The sequence below is a fragment of the Cotesia glomerata genome, linkage group LG5 (genome assembly GCF_020080835.1).
Source record: "Cotesia glomerata isolate CgM1 linkage group LG5, MPM_Cglom_v2.3, whole genome shotgun sequence".
NCBI classification, from domain to species: domain Eukaryota; kingdom Metazoa; phylum Arthropoda; class Insecta; order Hymenoptera; family Braconidae; genus Cotesia; species Cotesia glomerata.
In genome coordinates, this window is record NC_058162.1 from 12,212,279 (window position 1) to 12,234,150 (window position 21,872).

A 21,872-nucleotide genomic window follows, 5' to 3' on the forward strand; every position below is an offset into this window, starting at 1 on the left:
ATAAAGTTTTAGTTGTAATTTTACGAGCAAAGCATTAAGAAAAATTGCTTTTTTTATGTGCTTTTGGCCAATACGCCGCCGAATAATTGACGTGAGTTCGTCAATTGCTCAATTGTTACGGTTAGTTTGTGATCAACTAGTTGAATAACCGACGTGAGGCAGTCCGTATATTGTCTTGCCGTGAGAGTGCGATCCGACGAAGCCCGTGGTGCCGCAACGACGTAGGAGCTGAGAACGACCGAGACGTGGTGAAACCAACCGGGAGTCGACGCGGAGGACACCGAGACCAGGGTGAGTGGTTATCGTCCATATTACAGTAACTCGTGCAACCGACACCGTGCAACGGCGGGCTACATTTCAAATTTGAAACTTGCCGCGCTGGGAATATTAAATTTCGAACATTGCGAAACGCGGTTAATTCACTAATTGGTGAATAAGAGTGAAATAACCCAAAACTCATTTCTGGTTGGGACGATTTATTGAACTATGGAATATTTGAATTAAATACGAATTTCGATTATAATTTAACTATTTTGGGGTAATTTAGATTTATTACGGCGATTAATTTATTTCTGTTATGATTATTAATTATTTGATTTGTTTTGATGAAATATTTTCTTGATTAATTAATTCTTTATTTTTTTTAATTAATTATTACTTGAGTGCGATCAATTCGTTCATTAAATTTTTTTTTTTATTAATTATCTTCTTGCGTAATCTATTAATTATTTTTATTAAAATAATGGAGTCCTTTTGGCGGTTAATAATTTATTTGATTGGCTTTTGTTAATTGATTGGTTCAAGACGAGTGAACAATCAATCGTTAGTTTTGTTTATTATTACCAGTTTATGAGTGATGTAATTACACGACGTGTAGAGAATTTGCTACGGTTAGTTAAGTAATTAGGTATAATTAAGTATTCTTTGATTGTTATTTTTTTTTTGGGAGACCGACTTGTATTACTCTGCAATCCGACGACGACCTCGATTATAATCGTTATCGGTCGGCGACCGTTTTGAACTGTTCTTCGCGACGTTTGATTAAATAATTGTTAATAAATTAAGCATTTATTTATATATATATATATATATATATATATATATATTTTTCGTCAAGTTATTGCTTGTAATTTCCGAATCTTTCCTCGTTCCTCCTTTAATTATGTCGTAACCTTAATACCCGCCACCCCGACGAAGAGTCCCGGACCGAAGCAGCCGGAATCGACGATATCGGAGCCCAGCTCCTGGCGCCCAACAAAAGGTAAGGCAGGTAGGCCAAATTAATTTATCTCGGGCCTCAACCTCGCTAACGCGTGAGGTCGAATTACCCGTTATAGAGTTCAGCACAACTCTCTTGAACGATACATATTCAACGAAAGCTCGAGATCAATCTTTTACGGGACTCAGAGTGCTAGACTCTCCTAGTTCGTTTAGTGCTAGCACACGACTATATTCTGCGAAACTCCATCAAAGACTTTTTTCTTTAAGAATCCACGATAAACACTGCTTACTCTTTCACTACTCGAGCCAGACTGTTTCTAACGATTCGCTCGGTTACATGTACACTCCACATGCACTACAACAGTTGGAGTCTTCAATTTTCTCGGTCTTGTCATATACGCTTCTCTATCCATTCGCTTACCCATCCACACAATTGGTTTCACAGACTAATCATTCTGCTCCCCTGCTATCCTCGAACACTCGGCAATTGAGGTTTGTTAACCCCAAACAAGCCAGTTTGAATAATTTTTTTGTATTGTTTCTTGGAAACTACATTGAAAAATAATGAAAATACAAAAAATGTCATTTGGTTCATTTTTAATTGAATCTTAGACATAAAAAACCTATCGCATTTCATTTCAAATAAACTATAGAACATTTTTAACAGTCTATGATTTAATAATAGTAAAAATACTGCTTATTATTCATAACAAGATTTTAAATTTTGTATCTATTTTCAGTTACAACGTGATGCTGAAAAAACGCGAGAAGAGATTCTTTCTCTTATAGCTCATCACGTGACAGCTGTGAACTACATTTATAGAGATACTAGATTTGATGGTAAAAGCGAACATCGTAACATCAAGTTTGAAGTACAAAGAATTAAGGTAATTGATTTCATTAATTGACAGTTTTTTCGATCTATATAACGTATTATAACGATATACTAAAAACATTGATTAAAAATCATCAGTTTATTAAACATAAAATAGTAATTTACGTAATAAGACCGTAAAGGGACAGTTTTCTCGACAACGTCGATGCTGCGATATGAGCCTAAAGTTTGGGGCGTGAATTCACGAAAACAGTTATAAGTTTGACGAGGCGAAGTCGAAAATAGTAATTTACGGCTAACAATTAGGTAAAAAAATATAAACAAATTAGTTGAAAAAAAGACGGGGTCGGTTTTCTGCAAATATCTCGAAAAGATTTGCAAATATTAAGAATTTGAAAAAAGATCCAAAGAGAGTAGACGGTTTCTGACGAAAAAGTTCTACCTCCCGAAATTGTAGCATCAATTTTAATAATTTTAATAGCAGTGAAAATACGGGAAAAACGCGTGACAGCGCGCACACGCATCGGCCTACCTTGACTTTTGAACAAAAAAAATTATTTAAACTTATTAAACATGAATTCTAAGGAATCCAAAATATCGACACTTGTTGGATAGTTGAATGAACAATAATCCAGAGGCAAAAAAATTTTATCCTAATTTTCATGTAAATTGTCCTTTTGTGAATTAGCAAATTTTTTCAAGTTCGAAGTAAACATAAAAACCTCGATAATTCTGAAACCAAAGCCCACAATTTTTTACGTTCTTATGACGTTCTTATTCTTTGATGCTTTTAAAAAAGATTCCCGTCGGAAAAATTGAAAAATTATAAGGGAGAGGTGCTGCAATTGTAACAAAAATTTTTATTTTTTTATTCCATTTGTTTTTTTTAAGATAGTAAACTTAAAAACTGTCAGAAAGTTAGTTGATAGTATCTTTTATGTGACTGGCTTAGTTAATCCGTAAAAAGTCAATGTCAACTTATTAAAAAATTAATTTATTTAACTAAAGTCAGGGACCAAGATGGTGGCGCGCATGGGTTGCAATTGTAACACAGTGCAGGGGCAATTGTAATACGGAACGGAATAGATATTTTTAATCAAATTGCTTTTTTTATATAGTCTTAATACGTACTATTATACTTCATTAACTCTTAAAGTCAAGTATTTAAACTTATAGTATATCATATATTTGGATCTTTAATATAAATTATTAAACATTTACAATACTACACAAACTACACTATCCCAAAGTAAATTTGTGGCGCATCCTGTTTTTGTAGATTCCATACACAAATCTGAGTGTTACAATTGCTACTCGTTCAAGTGTTACAATTGACGCTCACGCTGATCTGTTAATAAAAATCTAATTACAATCACAAAAATCAGTAAATTGATATGAAATTCGATTTTACAATAATCTTGATATGTCTCTTAAAGTATTAATACAAGTCTCACATCATAACATAAGAAAACAAATTTGTTATTGAAAAAATTGAGAAGTGTACAAAAAAAAGTTCTCACGCGTATTTTCAACAATTCTCAATATTTTGATATCGGAACAAGATTAATAACTGAAACTTTGATTTAATCAATAAATTACTATTTTGAAGAAGTTAAAAAAAAATAATAATAATTTTTAGTTTTTTTAATAGTGTTACGTCAAAAACGTAATTATTTATATTATTTTTGACCCAAGCCAGAGGCTTAAAGGTCGGAACCGTGAGGATGTCTTTACCTAGGATTTAGAATTAATAAAACGTATTTTCGCTTAGTTATTAATATATTTTAAAATAAAATCAGTAAAATTTATACAAAACAATACAAAGTAAATATTACAATATAATTCTAGTATGTGATTAACCTTACTATGAAAGGTGTATTAAAATTTCGATTTCGACTCTATTTCGCTAATGTTTCTCAGTAAAGCTTGCCGGAGATAATATAAACGGAATTTAATGCAATTTGATTTACCTTATTTTTTTTTCCTCTTTATTGTTGGGCTCGCTAGATCACTCCAATTAATTTAGATGTGTGTGTGTGTGTCGACACAAAGAACGATAAAACCTTTAATTCACTTGACTAACGGGACTCAAATTTTAGATCAAAAGTACTCACTAACAAAGTGATTACAAAGGTACCAGACTGACTGTACTGGTCAAGAGCGCAATTTTTACTGACTAACTTTTTGAGTCCAGGCCCGTTCTATGGTTTGTGGGTCATGTCTTGAATATTCAAGGAGGGAAAATTCTTCTCCAATAAGGAGCTATTTTCCCGTCCTAATGTCCCTACTCTGCCGGAAAAGCGGGCCAGGTCACGCCCTTATGAAAGAGGGTGGGTGAACGCACTCACGCATCCCCTTCCATGTACATTTTGTTGAGTTTTTTTTTGTTATTAACAATACAATTGTTTATAATCTTTTAAACTAAATTTTATTGTAATTAGCGTCCCATATTTGTTCGGATTCTAATTTTAATTGAAGTTGTGACTTTAATTTAACGTTAATTGCAAAATTCGTTTGATTTAGTTTAATAATTATTCAAGATTTGTTGGTTTTTCTGGGATGTAATTAACTATTAAATCGGTCGTTGCTTTACTTGAGTTTCTATTTTTATTATTGGTTAAAAAGGTTTTATTAATTACAAAAAAAAAAAGATGTTTGTAAATTATCTAATTACTCTATTCCTTTATTTATTTATTCATTTGAATTATTTTAATTTTCATAAATTCTGTTTAATTGAAAATTTACTTATTTATTGAGTTTAATTTGTTGAGGTAATTTCTTTTTGTTAAGTTGAATTTTATTTAAAATAATTCTGTTCAAATATTGAGTGTTGTTTGTCAGAAAAATTTCCCAAGATATAAAGAAAAAAAATTATTTTAGGCCTGTACATTCTTGTCGGGGTAATAAAGATAATATAGTGCATTTAGAGTTCCTAGAATATTATTTTTAAAATTATATTTTATATTATATCATAGCTAAAGTACTCTTAGACTACGTGTACATCTGGCAAAGACATTTTTTTCTTTTTTTGGTTTATTTGTTTGGTCCCTTTTATCCAGGGCCTTACGTTAAAATTTTATTACTCCCTTATCCGGCCTGTTTACTTTACAGTTTACGATACGGTATGAAAAGGAAAAATGTCTTTCTCAGATCTTAAAAGTATTTTTAAATGTTTCTATTAAAAAAAAAAAAATTGAAATATATGATCGTCTCGGTCGTTAGTTTTAAAACTCTAATTATTATTAATTATTCGTCGGACGTAACAATAGTTTTTTATTGAGTGTTACAATTGCCCCTTGTTACGATTGCAGTACCTCTCCCCTAATTTTCCTTTTTAAAACATTGAAAAAAAACTTTTTTTTTAACTGTTCGTATTAATTTGCTTTTATATCGTTGATAGCTATATAAATAAAGATTTCTTATATTTTTAACCATAATTGTTTAAAAACATACTGTAAGCAAATATGTCATTTATGTCAAATTTAATAGTATATTCCACACCTAGGGAAGTAAAGTAAGAAATGTCTCAGATCACATGTAATTGTTGGCCGAGGCGAAGCCGAAGTCAACAAACATGTGATCTGAGGCTTTCTTATTTACTTCTCGTGGAGTGTATACTATTTTTTTGCTCGACGAAGACAGAAAGAGGTAACTTCGTTTATCGCAGCGGGCTGAAAGTTGACGCTTTCTGCCCGTCGAGTAAAAAAAGTTTTTTTTTTTAATTATATTCAAAAATGAAAATAATGATTTTTAAGATAGAAATTAATTCTTAAAAAAATTTTTTATTGCAAGTTTAATATCAATATTATTATTGCAAGTTTAATATCAATATTAAGAAACCTTTTTTTTTAATCTTTGGTTTCATTGTTCTATCTGATTCTGAAAAAAAAATTTAATTTTTATTTTTTATTTGTTTGTGAAGGTAGACAAGAGTCAAATCCCAAGACCTAACCTTATCTGATTAACGTAGTAGATTTCCCTATAGGGATTTAGTATGTATACTAAATCACGTTGGAGAAATAGAGACAGATAAATTTTGAATGTTTTTTATTAATAAATATTCTCATATTCTCGGAAACCATACTGATTATTATTAAATATGTTATAGATCTTATTTTCTCTCGTTGACTTAATTTTTATAAGAATCTGAACGTCCAGTTTTATGAAATAGAATCAAGTCTGTGATTTTCCATAAAGATCGATGGTAAAGGCAAAAATATGTAAATATTAATATCTTTTTTTTAGTTTTCCGTAGGCCTCCAAAAATTTAAGTGGTTAATTAAGATATTATTATGTCAAGTTAACCTATATGTCAAGTTTCATCAAAATCTGAACGTCAATTCTAAAGCCGGTAGTACTACCTTAAGTAAACAATTCATTATAAACAAATACGTTTTTGCGTTTTTTTTAATACCATAAAAATATTCAAAAATGACCACATATCATTTTTTAAATAAAATATTTAAGTAAAAAACTTTCTTTCTATTTTCTCTATAATTTTTAAAATTCTCATACTTTGATGTCTCCGGTTTTTTTTCTAGTTCTTATTTCAATAATTAATATAACTTAGAAACTATTGAGATACGACAACAGCACTTCGGGTTTTTTTTTATTCTTTACAGAATAAAGAACGAATTGAGCCATTATTTCATGTTCTTAAGCAATTATTTATATACTTTTTGGTTATTATTTGTAAATAGTGTAAAAAAAAATTTTCTTGAGGCTTTCAAAATTGAATAACTTATAAACCATTAAAGAAGCCGACGGTGAGTAGTCTGCCAATAACGTGTATCCTTGTCAAGGTCGCCCAACAATTACCTCCCCGATGAAAAAAGTTTTTGTCTAATTTTATATGATCATATATGATTATATATAATCATATATGATCCTATATATAATTATACATGATTATATATAGGGTCATATATAATTATATATAAGCCTACACGGAAAAAACGAGATTTAACTGGTTACAATGTTGGACAGAACCTAGTTCCATCTATAGTGAAAAAAATTTACAAATGGTTACTACTTCTATGTAGATTGTAGTAGGTACAATTTTCGTTTATTTCAGTTCAATCCGTAAGATGGACGGGGTGGCTTAATGTATATAGAATAAGCGAAAGGAAATTTAGTACAGACCGGATAGCTCAAATGGTAGAGTAGCCGACTGTATAAATATAAATAATGCTGTGAAGCGGGAAAGAATAGGAGTTACGGTAATTATTACGTGAAGCGTTCCACATTCACGTAACAGGATATTGGTAGGAAAGGATTGAGAAAGGAATGTGGAGAGGATCATCTTAATGTGAATTTATAGAATATGCGAGAAAAAATTATTAGATAGCTCGGACTGGGATTCGAACCCAGAGCCTTCCGAAGACATGTCGGCTACTCTACCATTTGAGCTATCCGGTCTATACTAAATTTCCTTTCGCTTATTCTATATACATTAAGCCACACCGTCCATCTTACGGTAAGCATTTTTACAAATATAAATAATGCTGTGAAGCGGGAAAGAATAGGAGTTACGGTAATAATTACGTGAAGCGTTCCACATTCACGTAACAGGACGAGAAAGTCGTCCATCACTATGTATGTATGTGTGTGTGTGTGTGTGTGTGTGTGTGTGTGTGTGTGTGTGTGTGTGTGTGTGTGTGTGTGTGTGTGTGTGTATGCGTGTGTGTGCGTGCGTGCTTGTGTGTGTGTGTTTTTTTTTCTTTAGGGCGGGGAATCCTTTTTGCGGATTCCAGGCATAGCTGTTTGGCCTGGATATGTGACAACTCGACGCAGCGTCATACTAAATCTCGAAGTTGTCATAACTAGAAACGGGTGTACCCTCGGAGATAGTTCTCCTACCCCAGTTCCCTGAGGCCTAGTCGACACTTAGCTAGTCCCGGAATACACGGACGGACTAGACTCGCTCGGGGCGGTGAAGATTCCGATCTCTAACAGTCACTGCGTACTTCCTGATCAAGGCCCGAAGTGACTGGCTCCTGATCCTCCGCTGCAACTTACACCTCGGCAGAGCAAACTCACATCAGCCGTGGCCCGCATCATCGGAAATAATCGACACGGGTTCCGGACACTCCAAGTGAGCACAGCAGGGAGCGATCGTCTTGCTATACTTTCAATACTTTCCAAGAAAAACCTCTTCGAGTTAAGCAACTGCTGACAAATGTAAGGTCGACAATTGAGTTTGCCTCTCTCTTAGTATACGTTGGCGTGTCACCGGTGTTAAGAAGGATAACGTCCAGTGTAGCCATTGCCTCAAGAAGTGCTTCTCCACGTGAATTAGTGAACTTGCAGCCCCAGTCTGCTGTCCAGGAATTGAAGTCACCAGCTATTGCCACGGGAAAGTGTTTTCTTGCGTCCTCAGTTAGCCGATCAAGGAAGTCTTCAAACTGTTCATTAGTGAGACTAGGTGGTGCATAGCAATTGTAGAAGCGGAGGCCATCTACCCATGCTGCTACGAAGCCGGCTTCTTTATTGTTGACTGTTCTCTGAAAAGGACATTTACCGCAGGACCAGATGACGGCTTTGTTAGTGCTGTCGGATTCCCAGGGTTGGTTACTCAGGTGTTGATAAGGCTCTCTTATAAGGGCTACGTCTGCCTCTAATTCGCGCACAGTTTGCATGAGCAGGTCATGCGCAGCTTCACAATGATTGAGGTTGAGCTGCAATATCTTCATGTTCTTGGCTTCGTTATCTTCTGGAGCGCTTCTTGGAAGACGGGGCATCTGTTTGTGCCTGCATGGTGAGCCGCCTTTTTTACGCCGTGCCGTTCAACGCACAGTGCACATTTAGCTGGATTTTTACAATCAGCAATTTTGTGTCCTTTTCCGCACCTTATGCAGTGCTTAGACCGGTCGACTTCGCTTTTGCACTGCGATCCGAAGTGCCCAAAGTGCCAGCATTTGAAGCATTATATGGGTCTTTTCGTTGCTCTCATTCGGCAATTGACCCAGCCGATCCTTATTTTGCAGTTTCCCTCCAGTAAATTTTGTGCTGCAGCTGCTGGTAGTGACACTGTGGCTGTCTGCGTACCCCTAAAGGCTTTACGGATCTTGATTGCCTCTAGTGGGATTTCACAACTTTCTCCAGCTTCCCTCTTTAGAGCGGTTTGAATATGCTCTTTCGTCGTGTCGTCATCGACATTTCGGATCTCGATGGTCTCCTGTGGCCCTTTGCAGATCACTTTGGCCTTCTCCTTAAGGATGTCCGCAATCGTCTTTTGCAGAGCTCGGCCTTTGTCATTGCTCTTCCTCTAAATCGTTATCAACAAGTCCCTACTTCTGGTCTTGTTGATCTTATCCACAGTTGAACGAACTTGCTCATCTGGAACGTCCTGCTTTATGCGACGCAGAAACTCAGCATACTTTGTTTTCTCGGCTGGGCGAATGATCAGTGCGTCGGGTCTGATCCATTTGCGTGGTTTTTTCCGCTTAGGCTCTGACCTGGGCTCCTTCGGTGGCTGCTTTGAGAGTTGCTCTCTAGCTAGCTTTCTCTTCTCCTTCTTAGCCTGTACTTTTTCTCAATCAGACGCCTTCTTAGGTTCGACACTCTGCTCTGCTACTCGTTGTGGAGGTCTTTTTTTCAAGTCCTTCTTCTTTGTGACTTTGTCGGTTGGCTCTGGCGAGTTTCGGTCCTTTCTCTTTACAGGCCTTCTGCCATTTTCACCTTTGTCCTCAGCAGCAGATTTGCCATCACCATCCGCTCCCGTGTTCATTGCTTCTTCAGTCTCAACTTCAGCTCGAGTGCTTTTCACGGGTGTAACACAAGGTGTGCGTCGTCGTGATGACTGCCATTCCTCATCCAGTCACTTAAATCTTCCAAGAGCATTGACTACACTGGTTGTCTTGATCTTTATCGCCTTGTGGATATTGACCTTTGCTTGGACAAACTCTTGCAGCTCAGTGGTCAGCTTTACAAGGCGCTCCAGCGCTTGCGTTCTCTCCATTTCAGCGCTTGCTTTAATCGCTGCTTGTTGGGCATGTGGCCCATTGAAACTTCTGTTTATTTCCTTTGATGTCTCTATGCTTTTAGTTCACCAGCGCATCGTACGGAGTAGAGCGGGTTATCTTAACTAGGAACGGGTGTACCCTCGGAGATAGTACTCCTACCCCAGTTCCCTGAGGCCTAATCAACACTTAGCCAGTCCCGGAATACACGGACGGACTAGACTCGCTTGGAGAGCTCAAAAGCATATAAAAGTTATCTCTTTAAGCTCAGAGAGCTCAAAATAACACATAAATGGTATTTTTGAGCTCGGAGAGCTCAAAAACATCATTAGTACAATTTTAAGCACCTAGGTATAAAATGAGCGGGAAGTTGTACGGATGGCCTTCAGGGTCTACCGTTTTTCTAATTTTTTTTTTTAATTTTTTAATTAAAAATTTTTTTTTTCAATTTATTTTTTTTTCAAACTTATTAAGGATTAGTTTTTTGATTTGGAATAAAATTATAATCTTTATGAAAGAAAATTGTACGAAAAATTTCGATGAAAACATCGTAATTTTTAGTATAGGACATTGTAGCGCTGGACCAGAACTCAATCATCATAATTTATACGATGCAACATCGTAAATTTCTATCACTTAAATTAAAAAGAAGTTTAGGTCACCGAAAAAATAATTCTGAATCACCACGGAATCGAACTCGGTGTCCTCTCCGCAAAAAGTCCAAGGTTTATCCCCTTACGCTATCGGAGGTAATATCTAATCTTTCTGTTCAGTCACATAATAAGACCCTCCATCCAGTAGTTGGTCATCTTTCGGTGGTGGCGTCGCAAACTACTGGACTCTGTCTCTCTTTTATTAAAAAATATAGTATGCGTCCTTATTCACTTGCTCTTACGGAAAAAAAATTTACTAAATAACATCGTAATTTTCCATAATTCAAATTGTTTTCTGTAGACGGCAACATCGTAGAAATCAACATACTGAAAGTCTAGTCCTGGATTACGATGTTACCATTGTAATTTTTCATAGGATTTTTTTTCCGTCTGTATTATTCATTATAATATACTTATTATTCATTATATTGTTCATAGATATTTGATTGCAAAATACACTTAAAAATGATAATGTAAAAATAGGTACTATCTGCAGATAGATTCTAGTTAAATTCCAAATGGACGCCACTTCTATGTAAGATGGAACGGACGAACATGCGCGTGGTACTGATGACCATCTGAGACAAATAAATCTTAGATGGCTCTGAGTCCCATCTCGGATTGAACTGAAATAAACGAAAATTGTACCTACCACAATCTACATAGAAGTAGTAACCATTTGTAAATTTTTTTCACTATAGATGGACTAGGTTCCGTCCAACATGGAAACCAGTTAAATCTCGTTTTTTCCGTGTAGATATAAGTAGATCTGATCATACCTGGTTGTTATAACCCCATATATAATCATATATAAGTCTATATATGATCAGATCTGATTATATATAAGTCTATATATAATTAGATATGATCATACCTGGCTGTTATAACTCTATTTATAATCATATATAAGTCTATATATGATCAGATCTGATTATATATATAATTAGATATGATCACACCTGGCTGTTACAACTCCATTTATAATCATATGTAAGTGTAAATATGATCAGATCTGATTATATATAAATCTATATATAATTATATATGTATATGCGGTATTCCATGCCAAATCGACCGGACAGGGCTGATTTAAAAAAATTTTTTTTTAATTAATTGAAAAAAAAAATTAGGAAAACGGTTGACCCTGAAGGCCATCCCTGCAACTTCCCGCTAATTCCATAACTAGGAGCTTAAAATTGCACTGATGACATTTTTGAGCTCTTCGAGCTCAAAAATAAGATTTATGTGTTATTTGGAGCTCTCCGAGCTCAATGAAATAGCTTTGCTATGCTTTTGAACTCTTCGAGCTCAAAAGTCTTATCAAAATTCGATGAAACACGATTTTTTTAATTTTCAAACTGCTGTAACTTTTGAATGAATCAATCGATTTCCACGCGGTTGGTGGTGATCGATCTAGTTTTTTGAGCTCTATAAATAATTTGGAACAGAAAAATTAATCTAACAAAAAATTTTGGAGTTATTACAAAAAAACGCTTTTTTCGATTTTTTTCGACAACGATATCTCACGAACGCATTAACTGATTCTGACGCTCTAGGTGGCGATCGATGCGGGTTTCCAACGTTAAGAGCTGATTAGGTTTTGAGGTCGGTCGGTTCAGCTAATTCAGAGATATTCTAAAAAAATGAAAAAAAAAAAAACAACTTTTTTTTTCACTTTTTTTTTACTTTTTTTTGCAATTTCTCGAAATCTACTGTTCCCAATCGGTTACAACTTACAGGAAATCTAAGTGTGGCGAAGACCTTTCGAATGACACCAACTGCGATTAAATCGGTCAAGCCGTTCAGAAGTTATAAGCGGTTTACACACACACACACACACACACACACACACACACACACACACACACACACACACACACACGCACGCACGCACACACACACACACACACGCGCGCACGCACACACGCACACACACACACGCACACACACACACACACACACGCACACATACATACATACATACATACATACATACATACATACATACAGACACCATCGTGGGAATAGTCAGGGAAGCTTCCTACAACCTCGAAACGTCGAGATTCGATAAAAACGGCATCCGTTGTTTTTTTTTTTTAATTCGTTTACCTGAAATTTTTTTGTTTTTTCTTTATTTAAATGATTAGTAATATATAAAACTAGACATCTGTTAATTTTAGTATGGTGTATTATAAAATAATTTATTTACCAATTGTATTATTATTCCTATTTTTATATAAATAATATTTAATATGAGTGTAAGTATTACATTATTTTGAACAAATCACAAGTTATAATGTAAACAGTAAAAACTAACCTTAAACATTACTTTATTTTTGTACCTCACATGCGGTAAAACAGATTGAAATAGTGGCGGTAATGATATTTGGCAACAGCGCAGTTAGAAAATCTCCCGGAGGCTCACTCGTACTGAGCGGCATGGCGCCGCCCGGTTCCGAAAATTGATTTTTTGAATTACTTCGTAAATATTTTTATGCTTTTTAATAACGTCACAATTTTTAGAAAGGTTAAAAGAATGCACTTAATTATTTTCAAAATTATCAATGAACTCAATTTCGAGAAAAAAAAAAGGCGGCGCCGCGCTTATTATGCAACCTACGAAGGGTTAAATGGGAAACCAAAATAAAAATAGCGTTCCCTTAGAGTTGAGCTATAGGGCTCATCTTTGGTGAGGATTTTTTTTATATCAAATAGAAATATTTGAGAGGGTAAAAGTTAAAAAAAAAAATTTTCAATTTTTCTTAGCGGGAAGTTAAAAATTCAAAAAGTTTTTTTTGAATCACCCTAATATTCATACACACATACATATACACATACATACATACATATACATATACACATACATATACACATTCAGACATACGGACATCATCGCGGAAACATTCGGGCAAGCTTCCTAGGACCTCAAAACGTTGACATCCGTTGAAAACTCGATTTTCGAAAAACGGGGTGAAACTAATAACTTCCCAACTTTTGAAATTTTCAATGCTCTTAGCGGGAAGTTAAAAATTCGTGTATTTTTAATAAATTCTGTAATTCATTATCATATCGAATTTTTTTTTGAGAATTGTCGTAAATCTTTTTTATCTGTGCTTAATTTACTGAATACAAACTATACTTTTGAGCTCGAAGAACTCAAAAGTGTACAATAGTTTTATCATGAAGCTTGGAGAGCTTGAAACAGCTGTGTAATTATGTTTTTTTAGCTCGAGGTGCTTAAAAACGTTGTAATATGAAAAATTTGAAGCACTTTTCATTGAAAATTAGAGGGAAGTTTTAGAGATGGTCTGTAGCGGGTGAACTGCTTAACTTATATTTTTTTTTTACAGATTGATAACGACACTGCATGTTCACATCCGTTTGATTCCAAACCTAATGTATTTTGTATGGAAAATATTGATGTAAGCAACTTTCTAAATCAACATTCATTAGGAAATCATGAAGATTTTTGTCTTGCATATGTTTTTACGTACAGGTAAACACAGCTTATTTTGGATGAATTCACTTTGAAACAACGCTTACGAAAATTTATTAACTAGTTCAATCACTGATTCTAGAGATTTTACTGGTGGCACACTTGGACTTGCGTGGGTAGCTTCTGCATCTGGGGCATCCGGAGGAATTTGTGAAAAATACAAAACATACACTGAAACTATCGAAGGAATGTATCAATCTACCAAAAGATCTTTGAATACTGGAATAATAACTTTTGTTAATTATAATAGTCGAGTTCCACCAAAGGTATCTCAATTAACATTGGCTCATGAAATCGGTCATAACTTTGGATCACCAGTAAGTACTCATTATTTTGTATAATATTATTATTTTGAAATGTGATAGAAAATATATTGTTTGTAACAAGATTTTTATTGATTTTGTTTAAGCCTCAAAAGAGAAAAATAATAAGAATCAAATATTTTAAACTAAAAATTTATGTTTATATGTCTATAACAAAAAACAGATCTATTAAAGAATAAATATCATATTAGAAAGATATAATTAATTTTTTAAACACTTGTAGAGTAGAAAGAAACTAAAACCCTACTATGAAAAAGTACAGTAAAAGTTCGAAAAACCTTGTAAAGTTGTATGCTAGTAATTTTTTTCAAGACAATTAAAAAAATTGTTATCAATGCATTGTTGTGCTTACTTTTGAAAACAATGTTTAATAAATACATATTTGAAAAAAATCAACGGAACACAAACTTTTTTTACACAAACTCAGTGTTATTGCAACTTAATCCGTGTGTATTGACGAAGTAACACAGCTCTGTTAAAAGTAACACAACTCTAAATGATCCTCTTAGACGACGCGCAGTGCTTTGAATCTGGCTGCACTGGTACAAATATACATGATCTCATGTTTAAAAGTAATAAACTATTTATTCCCCGTAATTAAGTCATTAATAATTATTCAAGTTAATCATTGATATATATGTAACTAGCTGTTACCCGCCCGCTTCGCTGGGCGCTTTATAGAATTGCATTTTTAGATCTAGACTTGAAATTTAATTAGAATATTGTTTTGAATTGCACAGATTCCCAATGAGTATTGAAAGTTTTAGTTAAAGTCATTGCAAGTCTGTCTAGCTTCAAAAGCGAAGAATTTTTTTGTCATTTAAAATTTTCTCAGTGACATCAATTTTTCATAGAAAATAAATTTAACATGTTTTTTACGAATTCTATTTAAATAAGTAGCCAAATTTATTTTTTACATACCCAGTGTTTGGAAAATGCATTCATTTTAATCTGTTACATTCCCGCGATCCCGCAATAAGAACAACTTATAAATTATCTAATCGGCAAAAATAACATGTATGTAAAATTCTTAGTTCGTTGACCGAATTACTACATGTAATGTTAAGTTTTGGAAACCTTACAATGACTTTTTGCCCGCTGCTAAAGAGACGTTTGTTGCAAGGAAATTTTTAGTAAATGTTATTGAAACTCAATAGATATGGTCTAAATTTCATGTTTCAAAAAGTCCTAGTTTATAAACAACAACATTTTCAGTAGATTTCATAGATATCTGACTATTTTACTTCTTGAAACCAATTTTACTATAACCAAACATACGATCAGCATATGAATATAAATTTTCAACACTTAGTTCACCAGACATAATTAGCTTCTTTCTTTAACTTTTTTTTTAAATGACGTGAAATCAATCAAATATTAAGGTTATGTAATAAAAACAAAAGAAAATCGTATTAAAAACAAATGAATAAAAAATTAGTCTTTCATTTTTCTTAGCGGGAAAAAATGTATGTAAAAGTAAATTGTAAAAAAAATGAGAAATGGTTAATAAAATCGAAAAAATAAGTAGTCTATATCCATCTACAAAAAATTCTGCGTCGAAGGTAGTAGTCCCATCCCGATAGCTTCAGTAGTTTTGACGTCAACTTTCATCAAAGGAACCCTTTTTCGTTATATATGTATGGGGTATTCCATGCCAAATCGACCACTTTTGACCCCGACCCTTTTCGATTTGGCCGAAAGTTTTCCATCCTTTTCTACCCTATAAAAAACGGTTCTCAGAATTTTTTTGAATTTTTTTTACCTAACTCCAAAAAAGTTATGAATTTTTCAAAAAAATGGCTTTTTTATTTTCAAATAGCCATAACTTTTTCAAAACTAAACATTTAGGTACCTTTTTTTTTTAAAAATTTTTGTTTTTAGATGTACTTTCCGATAAAAAATTTTAAAAAATTTTTGTAAGTCAATACATATGGAATTTTTCAGTTTTTTGACAAAAATCAATGATTTTTCGAAGTTCGACATTTTTTTTTTTTAATTTTTTTTTTCTAAAATAAACTTTAATCAATTCCACAGTTATTCCTGTAGAACCCAGATTGGGCCGATTTCTCTTTCTATTTTTTTTATTCAATTGAAAAAAAATTGTTAAATTTTCAAAAATGGAAAAAAAATTTTTTTTCATAAATTTTATTTATATAATGAGATAAATACAATTCAACGATTTTACGGCATTACATTCACAATTTAGAGGCTTCATCGATGACTGTAATTAGTAAGATCAATAATTGATGCAGCTAAAATTAATTACTTTTCTCTCTGTCGTTTAAATATTTTACAAATTCTGTGTTCATTCGAATTCGAAAAGTTTTTAACTAGTAAACAACCATTTTTGTCCGGAATTATACAATGTAGTTGTTGAGTTCCTGTAATCGGTTTCGTTTTCAAAAATCGATCATTTAAATCATTTACTGCTGTGTCATAATCTTCTTCTGGGGAAAACTTCACTATAATATTCGGCAAGTTATCCGGTGCAGAAGCCCATTCAAAAAGTTCTTCTGGTGTCGTTATTTGTTTGTCTACCGCGAGTTGGAGACTTGCTCTCGCTGCAAGTCGTTTGAGAATACCACCGATTCCATCACACGGACCTTTCCCATGGGCAGTCGCAAAAAATGCCATTCAGCAGGAATATCAAAATCATCTTCGTGGTAATATAAATTTACAAAGTTTTTAAAGTTTTTAAATTGTTGAGGAGCTCCATCAGAAAAATAATAAATCTTGTTACAACGTTCAGGAAGACTTTTCACGTAATCAGTTATTATTTCGATGAAAACATGAACAGCAACGGCATCATGTTTGTTAGAATCTGAGATAATTACTAAACTTTTGTGTTCAAGTTTGTTATTTACTTTATAATAAATAACGACTGGAAAAACTGTTGCCTGATTATTATTCCAGTGAAAACCAGCTGCCGCATTTTGTACTACGAAGGCATAATTTTCTGCAAAATCACAAATAATAACGTATTCGTTTGGTTTCAATGTTTCTTTCAATGTCTTCAAGAATTGGGCTTGCTCCTTAGCAATGAACGAATGAGGTAGAAGAATTTCTAACTCACTACAAAATTTTTCCACAAATTCTTCTGTAGGCTTAATAATAGTTTCTAAACTACTTCTCGGTTTTGATATCCAATATTTATATGTAATATTCTCGATTTCCCGGTCCTCAAAACATTTTAGTAAAATTTTACTCAACTCATCGACCCCAGGACAGTTTTTACATCCACCTAAATAACACTGAAAAGATGGATTTTCACATATAATCATGCTCAAGTAATCGCTGTAGTGTTTAATGGGCTTTTCTGTGTTCCTTGTCAAAGAATAAATATTTGCACCTAAAATAACAGTAATTTAGTAAACTTAAAATTCACGCATTTATAATTATTAATTAATTTGATAATTACCAAGCATCATTAACTTCACGTTTTGATGAATCGTACACACGCAGATGGTGTGTGTTCCACTTGCCCCTGCTAACACACAATGTTTTGGTCGCAAAGAAGCGAATTTTGAAAATCCAATTCTCTCAGCAGGATTTATTTCACAGAAACATTGGTATAATTCTTTTAAGTTAGACAGGATAAGTCTTTTTGGACGTGTATCCGATTACCATCATCACTTCGAATTGATACAAAGTCTTTCATACCGGGCATTTGAGCACTATACTCATCATCGTTGTAAAAATTTTCAACTTTTAATTTTACCTGATCAGTAATTGTCCTCCCTATACAAAAATGTTGAGTAATTTAGTTTTCAAGTGTATTTAAAACATCGATTTTACGCTACCCATACCTAATTTCGATTCAGGTGTAGAAAGTAAACCCGTTTCTTCAACCAAATTTTTTGCTACTCTTGACAAATGTCTTGATGTATTCATAGTTTCACAAATACGTCTCTCACTCCATTTTACAGGTAATAATGTTAAAATTTGTATTTTCAAAGACTTATCAGTTTCTTTATCGTTGAATTTATCATACAACATTTTAATTAGAGAGCAAAAATTTTCACCATCGTCATCAATCGATTCTTCATCTGAAGAAGAAAGCAAAACTTTTTTCAAGCTGTCAGATACCCGATTTATTTTATTGTTCAAAAATTGATTATCATTCAATTTCTTCGATGGAATCGGTGATTGATTTAACAATTCTAATGCATGGTTTATTACGGGTAATTGAGTTGCAGCGCTAACTTGGGATCCTGAGCTTGATTGTGATGCTTTGGGTTCGCTATCAAATGACATGGAACCTTAAAAATAATAGTGAAACATATAGCTACTAGAAATGTATTCAAGTAACGTATAAATAATTAAAAAACTTACGGAATGATAAGGATAATGGGAGATCCGTGGCAGTTGTATTACTATCATTATCAGCCTGATCATTGTTGTCATTATTGTCACTATAGTTGTCTTCACGGTCACTTACATCAGCACTAGGATCATTACGAGCATTTGTTTGTTGCTTCACTAACTCTGAAGCGTTTTTTCGACATGAACTGCATAATAAATAATTATCATCTAATCCTAACGTTACTTTCATAATATCAGTCGCCGGACGTAAACCAATTTTTTTAAAATGAGATTCCAACTCAAAAGGATTACAACACCGATCAAATACCTTTTTTGACGCCATAAAGACAAATTAAAAAAGCGCTTATAAACTAGAGAAATTATTTATTTATACAACAAATGTAATGACAATCTTTTATAAAACACTAGATTGCACAAAAGATTTATAGGTTATGTTTTAGATCTCAAAATGAAAAAGCCGCACTTTTAATCAAAACATACTAGCTTATAGCATCTAGTTTACTGGCTATAGGTAAGTCGATAATTGTTATCCCTAGTTTATCGATCTAATTGATATATTAAAATTTGAATCTTACTAATTACAGTCATCGATGAAGCCTCTAAATTGTGAATATAATGCCGTGAAATCGTTGAATTGTATTTATCTCATTATATAAATAAAATTTATGAAAAAAAATTTTTTTTCCATTTTTGAAAATTTAACAATTTTTTTTCAATTGAATAAAAAAAATAGAAAGAGAAATCGGCCCAATCTGGGTTCTACAGGGATAACTGTGGAATTGATTAAAGTTTATTTTAGAAAAAAAAAATTAAAAAAAAAAAAATGTCGAACTTCGAAAAATCATTGATTTTTGTCAAAAAACTGAAAAATTCCATATGTATTGACTTACAAAAATTTTTTAATATTTTTTATCGGAAAGTACATCTAAAAACAAAAATTTTAAAATAAAAAAGGTACCTAAATGTTTAGTTTCGAAAAAGTTATGGCTATTTGAAAATAAAAAAGCCATTTTTTTGAAAAATTCATAACTTTTTTGGAGTTAGGTAAAAAAATTCAAAAAAATTCTGAGAACCGTTTTTTATAGGGTAGAAAAGGATGGAAAACTTTCGGCCAAATCGAAAAGGGTCGGGGTCAAAAGTGGTCGATTTGGCATGGAATACCCCGTATATTTTCCACCCACGCATCTGCCCATGCATCCCCCCACGCGTGGGTATATATGGAACTAAATTCTCAAAAAAGTAACGTAATAAAAATTATTTCCTTTTATGCCAATAAAAAAACAAATGAATTGAAGAAAAATGCCCGTCTTTTGTTTTTATCGGCGGGAAAAAATGCTATTAAAGTTAAATAGAAATAAAATGGCGAAGGATTGATGGAATTCGAAAAATAAGTAGCCTATAACCATCTACAATTCATTCCGCGTCGAATGGTCCTAGTCCCATGTCAATATGTTCAGTAGTTTTTGCGTGATTGACGGTCTACGAAACCCACTTTCCCTATATATATATATAGATATAGATTTTATTCATTCAAGTGATGATACTCAAAATAATTTATTGTAAAAAATATTGAAACATAACATAATGACGACGTCAAATATAAATTATCATTTTTTTAGTAAACAAAAATAAAGTTCTAGAATGAACATCAATATAGTAATCTGTAATTGAATATATTTATCTGTATATGGGTATTAGTTAAATTAATTATTTTGAAATAATAATGAAAGGCAACTATGAATAATACTTTTTTGACATATCAACCGCGAAAGTTGGATTTTCAAGAAACACACAGAGGGCGCAAAGAATACTATTTCTGGCAATCTATAGTTTAGTTAATTTACCTTGGACTAGTATCAAAAAGAAACTTCTCTCTCTCTATCTGTCTCTACATTTCTGCACGACTACGCTAAAATACGCTATAGATGAGTCGAATAATCTTTTGATTCGACAAACGTCCGCTGGGTGGAGTGAAAATCGCAAAAAGAATCTTAGCGACAGTTGAATCTTGTAAATGTTAACAACTTCAACATATACGTGCGTTTAATCCGTTATTTAATATCGTGTGACATAATTCTTGTGTTTTTAAATAAAATAAACAATAATTGAACATTCTTGACTGTTCTCTCAAATCCAACTTCCGCAATTGATATGGCAAAAAATTATGTTCGATATTTTATGCTCAAAGGTAGGGACCCTGACAAACTTGAAGTGAAGACACACGTTTGAAGTTATGGATACATTATCATCAAGACCTCGTACTATATCCGGACGAGCGTAGCGAGTACTCGCTACGCTCGTCCGGATAAATAACTCGGTCTTGATAATAATGCGCCCATAGCTTCAAACTTGTGACGTCACTTCAAGCCGTCAAAATCCCTCCCTTTGCGCATATGTATCGAAAATAACTATTTCTCGGCGCCAAAATATGTCACATACTATATTTACTATAGCTAAAGCACGCTATTCCCGCTAAACGTAACGAGTAACGAGCAGCGTTAACAAACTCATAGTGTTACTTTAACATATTTTTTTTGTTAATTTGAAAGTAACATTTGAAAAATGTTACTTAAGTATCAATTAACATTTTTGTGTGTTAAAAAACGGATTGATTGAAAAACACAAAGGATTGAGGTGCATCAACACACTAAAAAATTAAAATTTGTAGGTATATCAGATCTGTAAAAAACACGTTTAATGTTCGTATAGCTCAATAGCTGTTCAATAGTGTTACATTTTCCATTGAGTCAGAATAACTCTTGGACCTCAAAATAGTAAGATTTCATTGTAACTTGATTTTAGAAAATCTATTTGAAAACTACAATCTCTAAATTAAAAAAAATCATCGATATTCATCACGAGTAGTTAAAAAGTTTCAATCGAGTTTGTACAAAATTAACAAGATTACGCTTTTGCAGTAAGACATGATTTGTCAAATATTTTCTTCCAACTAATTTGCTCATACCGTTTATACTAATCAAAGAATTAGTCCATATTAATTTTATGAGGGTCATCATTTTTTTTTTTTTTTTTTTTTTTCAATTGGTCTATTTTCTTTGC

At 33.1% G+C, this 21,872-nt stretch overlaps 2 protein-coding genes across 2 annotated transcripts in view; one reads left to right on the plus strand and one right to left on the minus strand.

Annotated features, from left to right (window-relative positions):
* Positions 1-21,872, plus strand: part of LOC123264729 (disintegrin and metalloproteinase domain-containing protein 10) — a 259,035-nt gene that overhangs the window by 79,592 nt on the left and 157,571 nt on the right. The window contains exons 5-7 of the mRNA XM_044728164.1: positions 1,962-2,108; positions 14,021-14,166; positions 14,249-14,483. Of these exons, the coding sequence (XP_044584099.1) occupies positions 1,962-2,108; positions 14,021-14,166; positions 14,249-14,483 (528 nt within the window). The remainder of the gene's footprint in view (positions 1-1,961; positions 2,109-14,020; positions 14,167-14,248; positions 14,484-21,872) is intronic.
* On the minus strand, positions 16,595-18,522 carry LOC123264732. Its single transcript, XM_044728173.1, has 3 exons — positions 18,296-18,522; positions 17,908-18,227; positions 16,595-17,838 (listed from the first exon to the last, which is right to left on the minus strand). Exons 2-3 carry the CDS (start codon positions 17,915-17,917, stop codon positions 17,024-17,026), a joined length of 825 nt encoding a protein of 274 aa, XP_044584108.1. The 5' UTR covers positions 17,918-18,227; positions 18,296-18,522; the 3' UTR covers positions 16,595-17,023.